We start from the raw sequence: 22,678 nt of genomic DNA, 5'->3' as shown, positions 1-22,678 counted from the left end.
AACAAACAGGGTGATGTGTTGTCACATACTGTGCCAGGAGGTACTCTGAACTTGGCGGAAGCTGGAACTTCAGGTAATTACTTGGCTATCACTCATTTGGCATTGTCTTTTATCAGAAGCAGACCAGCTTAAAAGACGCCATCTAACTGAACCAGAGTCTGCAAGTAGTTCAAGGCATGTTTGCCCAGTACGGTGTGCCATGAGTATTTAGCTGCTGCCAAAAATGCTCATTGTCAAATCTTTTAGCTCTAGAGATACTATCTCAAGGCTCCCTGGGAGACGCGCTCCACCTTCTGTGGAACTCCTGTTTCCTCTGGATCATTCTGTCTCAGCTTCACTGTGTTTTCAGGAAGGACCAGGCTCAAATTATCCTGATAGCCCCAGTCTGGACTAGGAGGATCTTGTACTCCAACCTGCTAAGTCTGAGCATCTGGCTAGAAATGCTCACCCTCGGTCTTTCCTTTCATATGTTCAGGTGGACCTGCTGTCCAACAACCAGCCACTGTGCTATACCCGCACCTCGACAGCCTGCCCCTATCTCCATGCATGCATGAATGACTGAATGTGTTTATTAAGCACATATATACTCCAGAACGAAGTGGCGTGGAAACAGGGCAGAGCGGGATTAGAAGATTGTCATGAAGGAGCATCTCAGCTCAGCAGATTCGATCTGTCTCAAGATTTAGTGGATGTTGTCTTGGCCTGTCCACAAAGTCAGTCTATTCTGGCTAATGGAAAAGGTTTGAGACCTAGTTCAAGGACAGCCTGGTCTATGGGCTGCAGGCTAAACTCTGTGATGTACTTCTGTTTGTCCTATATCTAGCCCAGTAAAGTCATTCCATGGTCCTGTCAGCATGTTTACATTTCCCTGATCAGCCCTCCCTGTTTAAGCTACAAGTTGTGCTGTTTTTTTATGGTTTTTAAACGGGCTTTTATGCAGGTTTCCTCTTATGACTTTTGCTACGTTTCAGTGGGATTTTAATTAATTTCTTACCTTCTTGATACGGATACCTTTTGGGCATATGCGCAAGTGTTTCTTGAGGCTATTGACCCTTAAAGTTTTCTTCCTCATTGCGATCTTGTTCTCCATGCTTCGTCTATGACCTGCATGCGCGGTCAGCACAACAATAGTTTACTACCATCTTTCCAGGCAAGCTGATGCTTCGGTCTCTGGCATAATTTCTACCAAAGATGGAGATGGTATCGTTCAATGCGGGGCAGTTCATTACACCCCCCATTTTCTTCTATCTGCCACATCCCTCTAAGAAGAATGACAGGCTACCTCTCTTGGACCTCAGTTTTTATCGATCGGACTAAGGAGCACCGAGGGGATGACCATCTTTTTGTGCTTAGAAGTACAAGTCCAAAGACTGATCATTCTTATGTGCATGAAAAATGCTATGCCTTGGCTGAAAGTGAGTCTCCTAAGTACCTTTGGGGGCCATGCCACCACGCCTAAGGCCTTTGTAATGGTTACTTAGCGCTGGACATCTGCCAGGTACCTACATGGGTGTCCATCCACACTTTCACCAGGAATTACTGCCTGCTGGGAGTGCCATTTTGACCGCTCAATTTTGCAGGATCTCTTGGTGTGAAGTCCACTAATTTCAAACTTTACTGTTTGAAAGATAATGCTTTGATATCAGTTCAAAAGGTGAGGACTCTGTAGTACGAAGCATCCATCAGAAGAACAATTTATTTACCTTTTGGTAATGCTCTTTCTGTTGAATACTCTATCTAACTGCAGCCACCTTTGTGTCCATCTGTGGGGTAGACTTCTAGGTATTAATAAGGTTCCATGTTAGATGCTCCACGCTGTCCGGGTTCTCAGTCGGTTACTGATGCTTTCTGTCTAGAAGTATGATATTGTGGAGGTGGGAGAAGGTCTCTATGAAAGACTGATAGTGCCACCTTTTGACACACTGGAGCAGTTGCTGGCGGAAACGTTTTTGGATCCACTCTTTCCCCTGTGGAAAATTCAGAAGGTGAAGAACCAGCAGTTAAATAGACTATCTACTATAAGGGATGTTACCAAAAGTAGGTAACTAACTTTTTTTACTGTGCATATATGAATCCGTGCATTACTTGTGAGGGCGCATAGATGCATGCTTTCATATGTGTTCATCTGCATGCATGAATCTAGTTCTATGAGCATCGGTACTAGTAGTTCTCAACGTTTGGATTTCATGGTGTCTATTATGCTTGTTGCGCTCTGTGAGAATAGATGTCTTTAGTCGTGCCTGTCTGCATGTGTTAATGGATTTTTAATTTGCTTCCTTACGGATGCATATCACTTTGTGCATGAACTAGACAAAAATCAACCCCACTTGTTTTTTGAGTGTTTTAGTTTTTAGCTGAATTTAGACAGTTCCATTCTTCCTCACAATAGAGAAACACACATTTGCCTCTAAATTGCTTGTTTTATAGGCTGCTGTAAAGCAGTTGAAATAAAAAAACAAAACCTATAGCTTTGAGTTTGATGACTTGTTCTTCTAACTCTTTTATTTCTTCTTTCAGGAGGTAGATGAGTTTTTTGAGCAAGAAAAGGTTTTCCTTGTGAACTACTACAACAGAATAAAGGATGCAAATGCCAAAGCAGATAAAATGACACGATCCCACCGAAGTAAATACATTTTGTTTGATTACTCACAAAATTATTAGTAGTTGCTGTTGAAAGCTAAATGTTAGTCTCATGATGTGCGTTGACACTGTTTGATCACTGTTATAATTCTGCTTCATCTGTTGTTTCCAAACTGACTAATGGAAAATTTTGATCTTAATTAAGAATAAGGTGGGGAACGTTCTATACTACTTTTTTTGCTTACTCAGCTACAACTTCTGAAGCCAACGGAAAAAAATAAGTCTTGCATAGCGGTAACAGTAAATGAGCAACTAATTAGTGAACGTAATGGATGGGCAAGCATCTAATACTTTGGATTGTCTCACTTCTTACTTGGCAAATCATCTTCTCTTGACTTGAGCCTCAGAATCTCTTGCTGTTTGAGAGAACTAATTTTCCCCGTGGCTTGAGGAGCTTTATGAAACAGAGGATCTGAAGAAAGGTGGCATGTGATGAATTAGATTTTCATCTTTGATTTGTAACCAGTTAAACATACTTTATGATCCACATTGGAGAAGCCTGTTTTAGAACCGAATGGAGTTTTTGAAATATATTTTACACTTCCCTTCTTTTTACAGCATGTCTCAAATAAATTGGCCAGACTACAACTGAAACTGAGAAAATGTGATTACATGAAGCCCCCAAACTGGAAAGCTCCGGTAGCACAACAAAATTAATCTGTGAAGGTTATGGTTCTGGACTGTTTGACACTGATGACTACATTTGTGGAATGCTCTGACTTTAAATCTAAAACCAAAAACTAAGTCCACGGTTTTCAGTAAATGCCTTAAAGGTATTCCTCAGACGGTGCTTAGACAACTTGGCCACCACAAGATTCAGCACCCACGAAATAGAACTTGAAGGGACTATATTTCGACTATGCGCTGATGAGGTGAAGGCTGTTCATCTTAACTCTGAACTGTTGGAATAAACGTTCTGTTTGTGGCTTAAATATGCCATGCCTATACATGTTTTTGTAGCTTATCTTGGGGTTTCCTTCAGTGAGCTTGATAATCGTGCAGGCTCACTGCTGGTCATCCATGTTTATAAAGTCCCCCTGACCCTCCAACATAAGGTCCCAGTTATAATGTTAATAAATCAAAAGTTTGCCCACTGTATGAATGGGGTTGGTAGTGCCCCTCCAGCCTAGGTCATGAGGTGATTAGTAGTTTTGATGGACACAAGGCTATAGTACAGTGTCTCAGTCCTTTTGTTTTTTACTTTACATCTGTGTGGAGACTCCTTGCTGGATCTGCCAAGCAATTGTCTGCCAAGTCCCCATAACTGGGGGTCACTTGCCTCAATCATGCCTCTGATGTATGCGTTTAATAGTACTTGAATAACTCAAGCCTGATGGAGACTGGCAGACCATTTTCCATGGGGAGCCCTATGGGCATCTCCCCTCTAATTACACATATGAGAGGAGTAAAGGGGAGTCTTTGTTAGGCATGTTGTTTATTTAGAACTCCGGCTGCCACAACTACCTGTACCACAGATTTTGAGGATAGATCATTTCTAAAATTGTGGTGGGGGAAGCAGGGGGTCCTTCATCACCCCCTTGACATTAAAGTATTGCTTTTGTGTTTGGTAAATGAGGAGAATCTCATCGAGCTTGCTTGATTGATGGGCAAAGTGAGTTTAAGAATCCAAAACGAAGACCCAGGGCAGTACAGCCGAGCTCTTCATAGCCATGCACGGGACTTGCTACGATCGAGGACTTTCAACCCTTCTGAACTTGATTCTAACCACACTTTTGTTGTGGCACCCATCTGTCAAATTTACTGGCCAGCACCTTCTTGACATCTTATCTAAAGCCAGAAGCTACATGTTAGATTAATGATATCACAATCTTGCCATCTTACCCCTTCTGACCTTATAAACTGTTGCACAAACTTTAAGCACTAATCTACTATAGTTTACCATGTACCCAGTGCTCTGGCATGGTTATGAGGCAATATGCTAGGACTTTAGAGACTCTAGAAATCCCAAAAAATCATTTGAATTGGGCATAATCCTTTGTCTGCACTCGAGCTTGTAGTGGTCTTATTTGTGTGAAGTAGGGAAGGTAAAGGCTTTATTTCATGTTTGTCACCTCCCATGTAAGTTATCGAAGTGAAGACATTTTTCTTGCTGTACTAATATCTATAAATGAAGGAGCTAGAAGTGACATCATATATTCAGCTGCTGGCCTTGGTTAATGAGTAGACCAAGGGTTTTTAGTCTATTTAAGTCCCCTAAGGCTCAAATATGTTAAAGTATTGTACAAATAAAATGAATATCTATTATATCAGAAATTTTGAAGTATGGTGCTGAGGAGCAACAAAGAGTACTTCCAGACTTTACATACCTCTGGTCTTCCACATAGTAGTCCTCCAAATACTTTGCCCTAATGGGTCAATTTTCTGTTTGAATCCGTAAACTAGTCATATTTTATTCCTTTCTTCTAATTTTACTGCTCAAGAAATAAATTCTGGCCTTACATAAAGCTTATTTTGTAATGAAGTCTTGGTATCAATTATGTATGTTATTGCACTGTAGAGTAATGACCGACTAACAATGTATACAGCATTTCAAGCATACGTTATACATATGGGGGCAGAATACAGACTTAGCTAGACACTGTAGAACAAATGTACATTTGAATTGATAGGAGTCTAAGATGCAAGTATAATTTCAAGAGCATTTGTGTTAGTGCAGGAACATAGAGCAATAACATTTGGATGGGGTTCCAGGAGGTGGGTAGATAAGTATATGATGTGAAAACTGGAGATCGTTCTAGTTGGCCAAACAAGTGTGGAGAAAAAGATGAGACAAAGGATCAGCTGCACTGTAATTGATTTTTAAGTGGATACAAGAATAGATAGGAAGACATTTAACATTTTTGAGCGAGAGGAACATTGACCTATCGCAGCCAGTAGAAAGTGGAATTTTGGAATACGATTCCACATTTGGCATAACCAACCTTAAGTACTGATTAGAAGCTACAGAGATCTGGACAGTCTGACCATCTGTAACTCAGTACACCTGCTGTAGTGTTAATCATGTTATGAAAAGGTCTACCAACTTGCCCAATCTTTGCGACTGACCTCTCTGAATGTCCGCACAAGCTCTCCATGTAAAATATCTCAGTTTCTGTCACTTTCACCTCAAATATCTGTAAACAGTGACCCCAGAATTAACAGGTTCTTTGCTCACTCTGCTTACGAGCTTCCTGGCTGCAATCCTGTATTTAGAAACATGCTCAAATCCCCCATTCCATGGAATTTTCATACTGTGTGGATTACAGAAATTTCCCCCTCTCTTACTGAAATTCACCATAAAACAGCAGCATGTCTAACCTTCAGTTCCATGCTTCTGCCTCCCTAACTTTGTTGCCCTACCCCTTGAACCACATATCTTCAAATTGGCTTCAAGGTGCCTCTGTGTACCTTGCTGCGTAACTTCACGTTAGAAAATGCCACAGCCTATAGAAGGCAAATTAATCTTGCATTTAAAGAAACCATTAAAAAAGTCTGTAGCCCAGTCATTATCAGGAGAGTCTAACATTGAATCTGCATTCCATTCTGATTATATTTTTATCATAAGAAACCTCAAAGCTGGAGCGTTCAAACTAAGATATTCCACTACCATTCCACACTGGATTCATTCAAGATTCTTCCAAATCCAAATGAGACCGTTGCTGCTTATAACTGTGTTGTGCATGTCGGACTCAGTCCCACTTGTATGCCTACTGAACTGTACACCTTCCTTGTACTGTAATTGTTTAGTTTGTAGCTACTCACTCCTGTGCTTGTTTGGTGTTGAATTAAAAGAAAAGTATAGAAAAAGAAACCTATAAAACTAGTGCGGGCCAAAAAAAGAAATGTTGATGAAATATAAATAAATAATACAGGAATGGCATAGACACAAATGGAAAGTTTAGAGGAGGAAATGCTCATGTGAATAAGGGAAAAAAAAGTAACATACATTAAGAAATTAATGATTAGCCAGAAGGAAATTTAAGGACACAAAGCATGTGAGGGTAGGAAAGAAATGTAATTTGGGATTCCTAGCTAAGATGAATACCAATGTTAAATGAGGCTACGAAGGGCCCACATAAAGAGCGTATCAAATGAAGAAAAGGCCAAGAAAGCCATGTGGAACAAAACTGGAATATGGGATTAAAGTACATAGCTTAGAACATGGCTAGAGAAGGAAGTGCATCTATGATCAGACAAATCGTAAGGTTTCGGCATTTGAGACTAATCTGGGTAGTAGCCGTTTTCTTTGAGGGGACCAGTACAAACTTCCGTTAGAAACCAGTCAGCGTTTTTTTTGCAGTGTGCTCCCTGTGCAAAGAACTAAATGTTCTTCTTTGTGTCTTAACAGATGTCGCTGAAGATTACATACATATTTCAGCTGGCATGACTGGTCTAGCTGCTGAGGAGACTACTGTTGTTAGGAAGTAAGTTCTGGACTGTTAATTGACTTTATATATTTTGAACATAATTTGGTAACCAGATTTACAGGTTCTATTCATACTAAGAAGGGAATTGTTCATTCCAAACAGAATGTTAAATTTCGACACACAAACCATACTGGTCTCAAGGATAATCCTTGTGTTTAGTGCTGTTCCTACCATGTTTACTAACTTGTCCCAGGGCTTTAGATTATGAAATTTCCCAGCTGCCGTAACAGAAAGTTTCAATTTTGTTAAGGACTCTAGGGCGAGGATTGTTTTCTTCCTTTGCTTTATTCCAAACAGCAGCCATTTTATTATCAACCAATATAAAAAACTTATAGTCCCAGAAGCACTTGGTAAATAACAGTATCAACCAATCATGAACAATCTGTCCAAATAAAGTCCTTTGTCCTTGTTGAAGCTCCCTCTTTCTTCGCCCGAGTTATGCCACTGCACGTTCTACATGTTTGGTACCATCAATCCCTAAGAAGAGAGAGAGCATAAGTAGGGTCTGTAAAATAACCAACATTTAGCATAAACATGACAATCTGCTTTGAACATGGCAACCATAGGACAATTAACGAACTGTCTGCTTTCACACAAGCAAGTAATCCGTAGAAAGATAGAAGAAGGCGAATTACTTACGAGCCATGGGAAGAGGAATGAGCAGAGATTCCTTGCCAGGTGGGATAATCCTCACCTCCGAGTCCTTAATGAAATTGAAACTTTCCGCTACGACAGCTATAGAATTTACATTGTGGATCAGGACCGGAGGCAAGGGTTATGCTAGTTCAAAACTTGCTCACCATCAAATGAGCCACATCCAGCACCGGCTTAAAGTAGAATCTCGGTGTGTGGCTAGCAGCCGAGAGGAATGGCGGCTTGTTAGCGAAGCTCCCATACCCTCGCTAGCTATTCTTCATTATCCTGAGTGAATTACTGCATCTGACCCAAATCGACAGAAGCCCATGTATCCTGCCATCAACCACCAACAATAATTGCAAGCTGAGACTCTGTGGCACCCGGAGCAGCGGCGAGATAGGACGGCCAAGCTTCGGTGCAGATAAGATGGTGGCATTGTAGCATCCAGTCGGAAGTCCGAGTGAAGGGTGCTTGTTACCAGCTTCACCTGTGGTGGCTCTCCGATTCACGCGGAGCTGTTACAGACCTGATCGGAGCACGTAGTTACGCTCCACATGCCGCAGTGAGTAAGAAGATGCAGCACTGGATGTGGTGCGCTGCAGCAGCCCGAAATCGAGACCCCGGCATCTACGGCCGGCTAGGCCCTATATAGTAAACCTCTCCTGAGGCGTGCACCAACAACGGTAATCACCACACGTGTGCCCCCCCCCCCCCTCCCCCCCTCCCTGCCGCTAATTGAGACCTGGAGGGGCCCAGAAGTGTTAGAGCGGACTCAGAAAGAAGTGTCGACCCCCTGAAGGCTCACTGAAATCTCTTTGAAGAGGAAGACAATATGGCGGCACGGCGGAGACTCTGGATGAGGACTCAAGAGTTTGTGTGACGGGCGCTTGTCAAGGAGCAATCTTCTGATCCCCACGAAGCCACACACAGACTGGATCGGGGCGTGGGGACGCGCATCATATGCCGCAGAGAGTAAAGAGTTGCGACCAAGGAGGCGAAGTGCAATAGTGGCCTGATATTGAGTGGCCTGCTGGGTCAAATGTAGCTAGCCTCTGCTGAAGCCCTCCAAGTCCGGAAGCCAGGAGGGGGGCCCGGGTACAAGTGCGGGGTGTGAGCACGTCGTAGACCCTAGGAGGAAGGCAGGGGAAACATTTTCATGTGAGGTGCTTGAAGGAGAAGGCACAACGAAGAAGCCATAAAGACCCTGGATAACAGACACACTTTCCACCCCAATAGCCATCGAGCATTCAAGTGAGAAGATGGACAGATGCCCAAAAGTCGCCTCTACTGAATTATGCACCGGTGGTGCACCATGGTGGGCTCGGCTGACCCGTGACAGAGAGCTAGCGTAAAGACGGCAACATAGGGGCATAGAACACAGGGAAGGAACACAGGTGTAGACCGCAGGGCTGAACGGAGCATCGACAACGTGAAGCTAGCGTGCCTTCCCGTACAGACTCAAACGAGAGGCCATCTGACACAAGACTGGTCATACAGGGGCTTCCATCCTCAGCATGTCGAGAGTTTGGATGTGCGGCGGGAAAGCTAGGAAAAGTGTGATATCAGAGGCTAGTCCCAGGGAAACCCGACAGGCTGCCGGTGAGACAACCACCCTCGCTGGGCAGGCTGCGGCGAATACCGGAACTGCTCTCAGAAGAACCATCAACTTCGCCATACAGCAACCCTACCATGGCGACTGGCAAGGGAACCAAAGTTACGGCCCACAACAAACTGGCCAAATTTTTTAGAGAAAGGGACGGTGCACCAGAAAATGAAGTACAAAAAACCGCTATCCAATTTATCCAAAATTATCCTTTATTCTTGTACTCAATCTTTAAAATCCAACCACAGCCAACGCATTTCGTTCCAATGGAACTTCGTCAGGGCAAAACATTTGTCAAATATTGGATCCAAAAAGGGTACTGATTCAAACAATCCAAAGAGTCGATATGTATCAAATAACATCCAATACCGGTCCACAGACCTCCGTTAACGATGAACAATAATCAAATCAACGACGTAGTTATAATTTTAAAAAACTGATGCGTATAAGTCCATGGTATTAAATTTCAAATGAATACCAATCCGCAATCCTCCATAATTAGTTAATGGTAGTAGCACAGCAGAACGAGTAACTGTATTTTAACCAGCCAAAATCATGGCCGTCCTTCCATATCACAGTTGGTGTCCTCTTCGGTTGGATTTTAAAGATTGAGTACAAGAATAAAGGATAATTTTGGATAAATTGGATAGCGGTTTGTTTAACTTCACTTTCTGGTGCACCGTCACTTTCTCTAAAGAATTGTGTATCTGATCCTCAGTGGAGCAAAAGTGCGGCTAGCTCCGGACGCTGTTTGCACAGATCAAGGACTGTTATATTTACTTTGAAGTTGAGGTGCTGAACATTGGTCAGCCGCATTGTTTGTGTTTTAACAAAAAACTGGCCAAATTTGCATGGAATAAACAGGGGGAGGATCGAGACCAGCCACAAACAGGAGCTCTGGACACACACAACAATCCTCAACAACAACATGACCTAACACTCCACGACATCATGTAAGCCATAAGTTTAGTGCGCACCTCCTTAGAGGCCCGCATAGACTCAGTTCACATAGAGGTGTCCCTACTACGGGCAGACTTTCGCAAAATGGGTTTGAGTCTATCAATCAAAGATCACGTTGAGTCATGTACATTCTCCGTTGCTGACCTTAGGCACAGAGGGGAGACAATCATGACCCGGGCTGATGCGGGTGAATATACTTACATTGTGCAAAGGGGCCGCTGCAAACTAAATGTGCAGATCAGGGATGTTGGGCCCGGAGAACTCTTAGATTGTCTCAATTCATCTGTCCTAACTTCGGATGATGGGGGGTAGAATGGAAACATCGCTCTACGTGCTTTCTTGGAATGTGAATGGAATGGGGGACAAAATTAAACGGGGAATAGTCCAACAATATCTTAAGCGTCGGGCATCCGATGTGTTGTTACTACAGGAGACAGATATGGCCGGGAATAAAAGTAAGGCCCTTACAAGGTGGGGTTATAAGCTCCTGATACATGCTGAATATACCTCGGGATCTCGAGGGACGGGTATTCTAGTTAAAAAGAACTTGGCACTCGTAGTGAAGCATATGTGAGCTGACCCGGGGGGCAGATTTGCGATCCTAGTGGCGCAATGGGAGGGGAGGGCGTTGAATATCATCTCCTTATACCTTCCACCAGCACTAGGTAAGGAGGAATTAGCGGACTTGGGCAAAATATTAACAGATCTTCCCATTGGCGCCCTGATCCTGAGGGGGGGGGGGATTTCAATATGACCATAGACGATCAAAGAGATAGACTCCCACAAAGGCCAGGGGCGAGACCGAATGTGTTAATGAAAGACTTTACCACCGCTATGGGACTGACCGATGTCTGGCGTACGTTGCAGCCGGATGGCGCCCAATATACTTACTTTTCTAACACACAGAAGAGTTCATCCCGCATTGACTATTTTCTAACGTATACAGCTTCAATTGGACACTTTTGCAATCCTCACGCCCTGCCGAGGGGTATTTCTCATCACTCCCCGGTGTGGGTCGAATTTACATACGGTGACTACCAACCGCGGACCACGATCACCCTCCATCCCTGGCTCTTAAAAATCCCTTATATTAAGGAGGAACTATACATGCAGACCATTAACTATTTTAAAGAAAATGTAGGTTCGGCACTAACCATATGGGAAGCTTTTAAAGTAGTTCTGAAGGGACTGGCATTGTCTCTTAAAACTGGGTATATTAACAAGAGACTCCAGTAGCTAGTCCAACTGGAAAGCGAACTCCAGCAATTGGAAGTCAAAAACACCAATGCACCTTCAGAGGACGCTCACCACCGCCTCACACTTAAAGAGGAGGAATATAAGATTAGGGCTAGAGAACAAATGATGGCCAAACTCCTCCACACTCAGCATAGGCTATATGAATTAGGGGACAGGGCGGGTAAAACCCTGGCCTCGTTAGAGAAAAGAGATCAAGGTGAGAGGTGGGTGCCAAGTCCGACTCTCAATGACGGCACGCAGATCACGCATCCAAGGGACATAGCGGAAGTCTTTGCATATCACTTAGAGCAAATCTACTCCCCCTCTACTACATACACGGCGGAAGACTCCCGCCAGTTCCTTTCCGATAGTGACATGCAGATGCTATCTGACACCGACAAGGACACCCTAGACGAGGACGTGACGGACGAGGCGATCCAGAAGGCCATAAGTCATATCCATTCGGGAAAGGCGATGCGACCCAACGGGACTCCCATTGAATTTCTAAAATTAGTGGCCACCCATGTAGCCCCGCACCTACGAGCTGTGTACAATGAAAGTTACGAAAAGGGGATCCTGCCAGAGGATCAATTCCTGGCATCCATAGTCGTGATTCGTAAGCCAGGGAAGCCAGCTGATAGCTGTGGCTCATATAGACCGATTTCGCTAATTAATGTATAAGCTAAAATTCTAGCGAATGTACTTGCCTCGCGACTGGTCCCGGTCATCTCCTCATTGCTCCATCCGGACCAGTCTGGCTTTATGCCAAGAAGAAACACTGCACTGAATATTCGGCGTCTCCACAATGTACTTGCGCGCCGTGAATTCATAGAGGAGGACGCAGTGGTATTGTCCCTAGATGCCTCTATGGCGTTTGACTCTATTGAGTGGCCGTACCTATTTGAAGTCCTGAAGCGGATGGGCTTCGGCCCAAAGTTTTGGGGCTGGGTAAAACTACTTTACACAGATATAAAGGGCTAAGTACGAGTCAACAACTATACGTCGCGAACATTCTCATTACAAAGAGGCACTCGACAGGGTTGTCCTCTGTCCCCCTTGATTTTTTCCCTCATGTTGGAACCACTAGCTGCGTGGGTGCAGCGGCATGTAATGGTAAGGGTCCTGAAATTGGCGGAAGGGCACGGCGATCGAATATCCCTATACGCCGATGATATCTTGCTCTACCTTGCCTCCCCGTATCGGTCTATTCATGGAGTGTTAAATATTTTCACAAACTTTGGGAAGTACTTTGGGTATGCCATCAACTGGAGCAAGTCGACGTTATTCGTGCTTCAAGGCCCGGTTCCGCGACTCCCTGCAGACTGCAAAGTAGAGGGGGCTACTGATGGCTTCCGATATCTCGGAATATATATATGACTTCGGATCTCCACCTTTTTTATGACTGCAATCTCGTACCCCCACTGCCCCGACTGTGTGCAGATGTTAAGCAGTGGAGGTCCTTACCTCTTTCGTTGGTGGGCCGGGCTGCCCTTTTTGAGATGCTGGCTCTCCCGCGCTTTCTCTACATCCTTCAGAACTGTCCGAACCGGGTCCCTGATGCTTATTTTTCAGGAATAGAGAGCAAAGTCCGGACACTGCTATGGGACGGTGGATCTCCCCGCATTGCGATGAGAAAGTCGACAAAGGGGTGGTACGATGGGGTTATTGCCCTCCCAGACATCAGGCTCTATTATTGGGCATCACAACTATTGGTAGTCAGTCACTGGATCTATCGCTCCCCTATAGATCCAGCTTATTTGCTGGACAAATATCAAGCTGGCCCTACTGGATATTTGGGGGCATTGTATTCAAAAGTAAGTAAGGGGTGATATTTTGGGCCCACATCTCACACTATAACAATCTGGCATCAGGCAAACTCCCAGCTGGGATGGTACAATGTCCTCACAAAAGCCGCACCCCTGTGGTGTACACAGAAACTGGGACACCTGTGTCACCAACTTGGCTTTGATAAGTGGGATACTATAGGAATTTCTACGGTGGTGGATTTGGTAAAAAAGGGCTCAATCCTTAGGTCTGAGGAGCTTAGACAAAAATACAACATGGCCCAAGGGGAGGTATTCCGGTGTCTGCAAGTTAGACACGCCGTTACAACAACTTTACCTGATCTTACAGACATCCTGGAGTCCTCACCGCTGGAAGACCGACTCCTTGACGGCCCACTGCACTCAGAAGCAATATCACTGACCTACAAAAAACTATTTAACAATCTACCTGACATGTTCCACAGACTTAGAGAGCAGTGGCAAAGAGACCTAGGACCCATTGAAGATGAGGTTTGGCAAACTGCACTAATGTCCCCTTAGGAAGCAGCCATTACCCTCCATTGCAGATTGATACAACTCAAAATCCTGCATAGGTCTTACTTAACAGGGGTTACTCTGGCGAAGATAGGTGCTAGACTAGACCCGCTCTGCCTTAGGGGCTGCCAACAACACGCAACCTTCTATCATACGCTATGGGAATGCCCCGCAATGCGGCAAATATGGGAAGGGGCTACGACACATATCCAGAATGCCCTGGGAAAAGAATTAATCCTTACACCGAAACTAGGTCTTAACATATGGGAGCCAACTGACCTCACAGAGGTTGAACAACTGACCACACTGGGTTACACCCTGGTCAAACGTGAGATTGCGAAGGGATGGGGGCGGCAGGTGAACCCTCTCCCTGAGTGTTGGTAAAAGAGTTCGACATGTGTATGATTGCAGAAACGGAAGTATTTAGATCATGAGGGTGTCCGAGGAAATAGGATAAGAAATGGGGCAAATGGAACGTACATGATGGTAACCTGTGTGTATCCCCATCAGTGGACATGGACATGCGACAAGGGGGAGAGCAAGATTTAGACTTATTATGATTGTAATCATTCTTACCTCAATTATTGCAATGAAACAATGTACAATTATTCACAATGCTAAATGGAGAATGTATGTGACTATTTGTTGTAAAATGAATAAAAAGATGAAGGGGAAAAAAAAGTAGAATCTCTTAAACATTGAATCTGAGGACCAATCTGTTGCATTCATGATGTCCTCTAAACGGGCACAGAGGCTGAACGCCTTCGAGTCCATTAAGTGCGCGCCCCAAACACCCTGGAGTCCGTACTAACCTCTTGCACGACCCTGAGGGCTATCATTGGAGAAGAGACCACCTTATGCGGTTTACGTAGTGTGATGAGGAGTTGCCGCTCACCCAGCAGACTAAACTCGTCCATCATTTCTGCATAAGTCTTGAGGTTCTGTACCACACACGCCTTGGGGACATCAAGGAAAGCTGGATACGTGTTATCTCTGGTATTAGACTTAGTCTGTCTACTGAAAGTAAAAGAGAACCCTTCTGGGGGAAATACTCTACCTGTAATATTGAGTTCTCTCACATCCGAGACCCATCTGCAGGACACCAGGTTGCCAGGATAGGAATAGGTTAAGGACCTGATTGACATCCCAAAGAGCAAAGTGGTGCAATTCCAGGGGAAGGGAAAGACTAAGCCCCCCCCCCCCCCCCCCCAAAGGGGTCTGCATACAAAAGGATGCTACCCAACCGGGGAACCATCAGTTTGGACATGTCCCGCTGAAGTAGTGGAACGTAAGGCATTAATCGACCGACAGGCCAGACTAGCCGTACCCAGACTGGATACAAAGTGAGCACTTGCACTAAATCTGCTCCCACAGGATCCGTGCCCTATCTCAGAAACCAATGCACCCATCTTTTCCAGTCCAACCTATAATGTTTGATTCTGTCGGCCCAAGCCTTGGCCAAGAGATCTTTAGCCTGTCTTTAAGGTCCTGGATTTTTCAGCGTCCCCTGTAGTCCACCATGCCATCAAGCACAGGGAGCCCTCGATCACGAAATGATGGAGAGTCTGGTCTGTATTCAGGATAAGAGTCTGGAATATGGGTTGATGAATTGTAAAATCCCAAGAAAGTTCAATTGCAACTGGAAACCAAACTTTAGACTTCCAAATGGGTGCGACTAGGACCACCTCTGCCTGTTGTCTTCTGGCATGGGCTGGGACCCTGGTGATCATTGGGAATGGGGCAGAACACATAGCCCCTTTCCTGACTCCAATCCTGGAGGAGTGCATTGTTGGCCACTTCCTGCTGATCTGGTCTCCAGTTGAAGAATATGACCACCTGATGGTCCAGACATGAGTCAAACCGGTAAAACAGGAATGGGCCCCACCTTTCCGAGATCTTGGAGAAAACTTGAGGATCCAGCTTCCACAGGCTCGAGTCCTGGAAGTGGCAAGACTGCCAGTCTGCCACTTGGTTTGCTTGAACGGGAAGTTACTCTGCAGTGACCGATATGGATTGGTCCAGGCAGTACTGTCAAAAATTCTTCCTCCGATCGGAAAGTGCTTTGGATTTCGTCCCTCCTTTATGGTTGCTGTAGCACACTGCCGACATATTGTTCATCTTGAGGAGGATGCATGATTGAACTTCGAACTGCAAAGGAGCTGGCGGGGAGCTCCAAGCAATTGATATGTAACTTCTGCTGTGACCATGAGCTTCCTGTGGAGAGCTCCCCACACATCATACCCCAGCCTAACCTGTTGGCATCTGCCTCTATCACGAGGTCTGGAGTTGAACCGAAGATTGCTCTCCTGTTCCAGGCCTCCGTATGAAAGAGCCACCAGCCTATTTCCTCCTTCACTTCACCTAACCAGGGCACTAACTGAGAGTGAGTGAGACCCTTCCGTAATTTATGTGCCTTGAGGCGTTGTAGGGCCCAATACTGTAGTGGGCCCGGAAAGATCGCCTGGATGAAGGATGAAAGCAGACCCACCAGATGAGCAATATGCTGCAGAGATTTGTGCTGCCTGGCTAGAGTTTTCTGCAGCTCGTGGCAGATCTTTGTCAATTTCCGGGACAGAAGGGTCAGGAAGGCTGTGCTCGACTCCATCATGAAACCCAGAACGATTGTTCCTGGGAAGGAGTCAGAATTTACTTTTCATTGTTGGATACAAACCCTATACCTTCCAGAAGGTTCACCTCCATCTGCAGCTGAAGGTACAACTTCCTTGGGGCCCAGCTCAGTAACAGGATGTCAACTAAATAGATGATGAGCTGCGTCCCTTGAGCCGAAACTTTCTGTATAACTGGCATAAGGACTTTCGCAAAGCACCAAGGAGTCGACTATAGCCCGAATGGCTGTGTGGAGAACACGAACATCTGGTGTTGCCACACAAACTGGAGTAACCATCTGTCGGGGAGATAAAATGGGGATTGTCTGATAGGCATATTTTAGGTCCAGACAGGCCTTCTAACCTAAAAGACTCCAGACATCCCATAGAAGGTGAATGCCATCCATTTTGAAGTGGCGATAATTTAGCCACTCTTTAAACTCCCTAAGGTTGATGACCAGCTTCTGTCTGCCATCGCTATTGTCTACCAAGAACAGATTGCTGATATTGGAGTGAGGCACGGACAGGCAAATCACCCCTTTTTTCTTGGAGGGCCCGGACCTCTGCATGTAGGAATGTGGCATCTTGCAGAGACCATTTTATTGGACGAGGGAGGAACTCTTGGCAGGCGGAACCATAGAATTCGGTCTGGCACCTTCAAACTGTCTGTAAGACCCACGCATCGGTTGTAATGGATAACCAAGCTTGGAATTTGTTTTCCAGCCAGCCCCCTCACTTTTTGTTGGTAAGGAAGGTGAAAACTCACCATTTATTGGAGGTGTCGGTGGCCTGTCCCTTGAAGCTGCCTCTGGCACAGAACCATTGGGACCCTAGTGGGATAGAATGACGCGAAGCGAGACTGATCCCGTCACTGTCCATGCTTGAAATCCTGTCCTGTAGAGGGATACTGAGAAGACAAATGGTCGGTCGTTCAATTCGTTCATGATCGGCCCCAAGAAAATCCCTAGCGTTGAAGATGCTTTTGATGGACGATTGGGCCTCCTCTAGGGACGTGAATGTCGCCACAAACTCCCTCCTACTCCTTGATGAAAGAGTTACCAAAAAGACCACCTTGGGCAACCCCCACAGCTTCCATGGGTGTGAGATCTCCCAGATTCGGGATCACGAGGTGCTTCGTGGATGGTGTGCAGTTGGCTTTCCCAAACAGATGACTGCCTGCTGCATCCTGAGAGGACTTCTGGAGAATTTGGGACCTAGAAGACTTGGCTTTCTCAGTCATGTCCAAAATCTTGGTAAGAGGGCCAACAGCATCCAGCACTTTATCCTGGCAAGAGCGCCAAGATCTATCAATTACCTTCTTACGTCCTTTCATGAATTTCGCCAGGAAGAGGGCTATGCTGGAGTCTGTCTCTGGGGTAAGTGCAACCTTTCCCTTCAAAGCAGGGTGGAGACATTCTGTTAGACTGGGCCAGGAAGGCAGTCTTTAGACTAATAAACACATTGTGGGCTGCCCTGGCTTCTGGCCTTCTCTTTTGGGGTAGAAGTCTGATCCCTGGGGAACCTGGGAGTCCTGGTGGGCCCAAAGATGCACAGCCCTGGCACATTCCTGTGCTATCTGCCTTGAGAGACGTTGTTCCATGGGGCCATAACCTCAGAAACTGCCCTGTATATAAAGGCATCTACCGCCTCACAAAAGTCGTTGTCTCAGGGACGGAAAGACAGGTGTTCCTCGCCTGCATACGTGCTCTACGACTGCTGCATTGTTAACTAAGCAGGTGCAGCGCATTCTTATATGGCACTCGAGCCCAGTAAGATCTGTGTGGGGCTAGGGGCTGCACGATTTTTAGGGTCTTTTCCTGGGGACACTCTACCCTTGAGAATTGCTGGGGGAAACCTGGGACTGTGTCCCCACAGAGGCCTGCATGGCCACGTAACAAATATACAGACCCCATAGGGCATCAGTTAATGAAATAGTACTGACCCTGTGGGGCTGCAAGGTAATCAGACGATATATAGTACAGACCCCAGTTTCACGGAATGCCTGTCTCCAAGCAGGGACAAGGGTGCAACAGCTTCCCGGGCGCACGTCTCGAAGACCCCTTCTGGGAATTTGAAGGATGAGCTTGAGAGCTTTGCTGGTCACAGCGCCACATGGCAGGCGGAGGACCGCACAGCGCTCACAGCCCTGCAATTATCAAGCGAAACTGCTGCATAAGGAGCACACTAGCGTTTCCGCTGCCCTGCACACAGTATGCCGAAATAACCTGCTCACGGTAACGGGAAAGTGATCAATGTGCTCCTAGCACGCCAATCATAATAAAGAAAGAGCAAGAGAACATGACTTGTCTGTGGCTGCTGGGCAACAAAGAAAGAGGAAGCATCAACAAGGCCCAAAGGTCTTTTGTTCATGATTGACTGATACTGTTGTTTCCCAAGTTGTTCTGGGAATGTTAGTTTTTTTATATTGATTGATAATAAAATGGCTGCTGTTTGGAATAAAGCGAAGGTAAAAAGCATAATCCTCTGCTCTCGGCCTGTCATAGAATTGAGGTTCCTGCTTTTGCGCTCATCACTTTAGCTGAGACACTGCCCCATGCATTCATTACTCTTTCATTGTAAACATGCTTTTGTTGCAAGTGTTGTTGTAGATGCACATGCACTGCATACACCTGGCTTCTAGTGTTGGGCTCAAATGTTAGAAGAAGTCTTTCAAGTCGTGAGCTGTGCTGTGACTCCTCAGTGCTCAGAGCGCATAGGCACCACCTTCGTTTTAGACTGTTTTTTGTCTGCCATTGAGTTCAGGAGTTTACCGGGAGGGTTCAGTTACCAATGTTTACAACATTTGTTTTGGGTGCACACAGACAACAAGGTATTGGGAAAATCAGTTCGCTGTTAGATTATCACTTCACAACTAGAGACTACTGGAACACGACTTCCAGGAAACCGACCATAGTCTATCGACACCCCAGATGCCGAGGTCTGCACATCCTCATTCCGACGTTGACTCCAGTGAGCAGTGTGAGCACGCGCACATCGCTGTGCCTGCTGTCACTGCAATCCGGGGAAAAACGGACCGCTTGTGCCAGGGCACAAAACGGAGCCCGATAGAGACCCGGTCCACTTAAAGCCCTGCGTACACCCCAATCTCTGCCTCCACTAGAGTCATCCGAAAGGTCCCACGCACCTTTTCGGGCCTGAGCACCTCATCACCCACCAGTTCCTTAATATTACAGTAGAGTATAATAAACGAATATAGGGTGATTTAATGGTTAATGTGTATTAGATATAGTCACTACATTTTGCAGTCATACCTCTGTCATCTTTATTATCTTCAGTATTGTATTTTTCAAATCTACAAAGCAGAGTGGCCAATACAATAACATTTCATTAAGCAGAGTTCTCGAACAACAAGCATTGTCAAAGCCAATCCGTATTGCATTTTTAAACATGCGAACAATGATGGCCAGGGGAAGATACTATCGCACAGACTTGTGTAGTTTGAATCTTCAAAGGAATACAGGAACTAGTCTAAAGTTGCACACCTCAGAATATGGCTTGACACCAATAAACCACAAATATTTAGGCATCAAACAAAAGCTCTGAGAGGCAATATTAAGATAAAAAGCCGACTTGTATCTCCAGAGGAGTTCTCTCTCCTCTTTGGATGCCCTGAAGAAGCCCTCCACGAGTGAAACGCGTTGGCTGTATCAGCTTTTTATCTTAATAATATTTGAAATAAAGGATAAAATAATATAAAGATCTCCTCTCGTCCCATGTGCATGTGTCTAGCAATTGTTCTGCTTATATGTGACTACTTGTTTATATTGCCTTTCAGAGCTTTTGTTTGATTTTTAAACATGCATTAAGAAAGTCTTAATAGTTGCTTAAAACTCGGAGTGGCTGGATACTTTCAACCATGCATTTAGTCACCCATCTGTCCTCCACTCAATCACTCATCACCCCAGACTTCACCAGTTTAATAACATTGAAATTCATTCATATGTTGGTGGTAAAGTTTATATTTTACTGTTTACAATAAGCCACTTGGTTATCCTCTCTCCACCTATGGGGAAGCTCACTCTCAGGTTTCTGGTTTACACACACGACAAGTTCTTATTCGCTCTTATTTTCCCTACGTACATCACTTTCTTTTAGACCAAGTAGCAAAGTAAATGCTGAATTATTGCACAGCAGCATATTTTTAGGACTGAAATATAGCCAAGTTTTACCCACATGACCTCTGAATTGAAAGTTAGTCCAACCTAGATAATTGTCCGAACGTGAGGAGATGGGGACATAAAAGAACTGACATTGCATCATCCTTTCGTCCGTAATTGTATACCTACAGGCAGCTTCTTCATTGCTTTTAGAGTGATAGATGGGATAAGTTACATAATAAGGATATTCCAAGCCGCCAAAGAGTTTGTATGCCATGGGGTACTTTATTCCACATATTACATAGTCACACTGTCTCCCTTCTCACAAAACGGCTATCTTTGGTGTGTTGCATTTTCATATCAGAGTGTATTTGCAGAGTTAGAGAATAAAAGTAGAATCTGTAGTGTAAAATGAAAACCCACAAAAACTAATTGTAATGACTTGTTCGGTGGAACAAATAAGCGCGTCATAAATATCTGGTTGATGCACATTTACGGTCATTTTAGAAAAATTGATCAAAGAACGAAGAGCTGGGTCTCCTTTTCATTGATTAAACTGCAGCAGTAACTATGCTCAGTGAAAACCCTTTGACGACACAACTCGTCTGCAAGAACTTATTACAGTTGGGCTGCCTTATCATTTTCTTGATACAGCGGACTAGAGATGTCACCGACTTGTCTGAAATAATGAAATTAGAAATGGATGTTCATACAGGGATTGCTGGGTCCTGTGTATTATACTCCTGTTATGTGGCGGACTTGGGGCGGGAGCAGCAGAGGCGCAACTAGAGCCAAATTTCGGGGTGGGGGGGGGGAGGGGGGGAGTTTTAAGAAAAAATTTCGGGGGTGGGGGCGGAGTCCTTTAAGCCATATGCAGAGTGGAGCTGCAGGGGCTCTTAGAAGGGGTGAAACAACAGCGAGGCCTCATGAACATGCAAATGGTCTTTTAAAGACCTGTGAAGTGCTCGGGTGCGGTGGTGTGTGTCCCCGGGAAGCTGTCTCATCCCGGGCTGCCACTGAAGGCCTGTGAGTCCAATGGGTGTTGCGCGTCTGGGGAGCAGGGTAGTTCTAGATTCTCACAGCGATTTTTATCTACGAAATGGATCAAAAAGACGTTTCATGCAGGTGTCCTTCATCTGAGCGCCCTCAATACAGAGAGTGAGTGATCTCTTGTGAATAACGAAGTGACTATAGGTTGAGGTGTCATTCCATTTGTAATCAGTCGTGAAGCATTTTACCAGTAATAGGAAGACGGGAGAGTGGATGAATCTTGAGGTAAGTTGGGGCATGCGCCTGGATTTGCATAAACACTTTAGTGATGGTCTGGCCTGACATGGACTAAACAAAGGTGACCTGCCTTTCTTCTCATCGACGCCATGTGTTGGAGGTTCCATGTTGACTGCCTTTTTTTGCAGAGTTTTATATTGCGCGAACTTGACCCGAATCCAATCAGGTATCAGAGCGCCTTACATAGCACCAGTTACGTTACATCAGGACACACATTCAATCTTTGTTAGGCACGGGGAGATTAAGTGATTTGCCCAGAATCACAGGATGTTCAGCGTCATTACCGAGACTCGAACCCAGTTCCCCAGGTCCGAGGTCGAGGCCAACTCCTCTCCCCAACTTACCTGCCAGCTTAGTCCACCACTGTTAATTATTGCCCTTCCACGTGTTTTGAGATCCGTTACCAGGCATGCCTGTTCATGCCATTGCTTGACTCTTGGGTGCTTCTGGTTTCACTGTTCCACACAACCTGCTATCTGTCCAAAATCCAGAGCGTTGTGTATTCTGTGGCCCAGGGAATTATCATCTAATACGAAGATATTAATGTAAAGGGCGTTAGTTTCTTTAATTCTGAAATGTTTTAAAACGTTGTGGTGTTGATTACGATATTCTTGGATTAACCAAAATGATAGATAAAGATGGTGATTGTTTTTTCTTTTCCTTTGGTTTCGTTTTAATGTCCGAAAAAGTTCTTATAAAAATTCCAGAAGTCATCTGTCCTTACATAGTCTGCTTGAGCTACTCCATTCTTAGCCACAAGATGGCGTTCTTGTTTGCGAGTTTTTTTTCTCTTTTAAACTGTGACTTTTTTCTTTCACATGTAATATTAGGCCAATGTATTTATGCA

At 45.0% G+C, this 22,678-nt stretch overlaps 1 protein-coding gene across 1 annotated transcript in view; it reads left to right on the top strand.

Moving 5' to 3' along the window:
* Window positions 1-22,678, top strand: part of SNX5 (sorting nexin 5) — a 317,483-nt gene that overhangs the window by 222,479 nt on the left and 72,326 nt on the right. The window contains exons 8-9 of the mRNA XM_085611758.1: window positions 2,518-2,623; window positions 6,989-7,064. Coding sequence (XP_085467884.1) covers window positions 2,518-2,623; window positions 6,989-7,064 — 182 coding nt within the window. The remainder of the gene's footprint in view (window positions 1-2,517; window positions 2,624-6,988; window positions 7,065-22,678) is intronic.

The sequence above is a fragment of the Triturus cristatus genome, chromosome 6 (assembly GCF_964204655.1).
Source record: "Triturus cristatus chromosome 6, aTriCri1.1, whole genome shotgun sequence".
Taxonomy (NCBI): domain Eukaryota; kingdom Metazoa; phylum Chordata; class Amphibia; order Caudata; family Salamandridae; genus Triturus; species Triturus cristatus.
The sequence above is the reverse complement of the archived record's forward strand: the minus strand, read 5'-3'. Positions and strand labels throughout refer to the sequence as shown.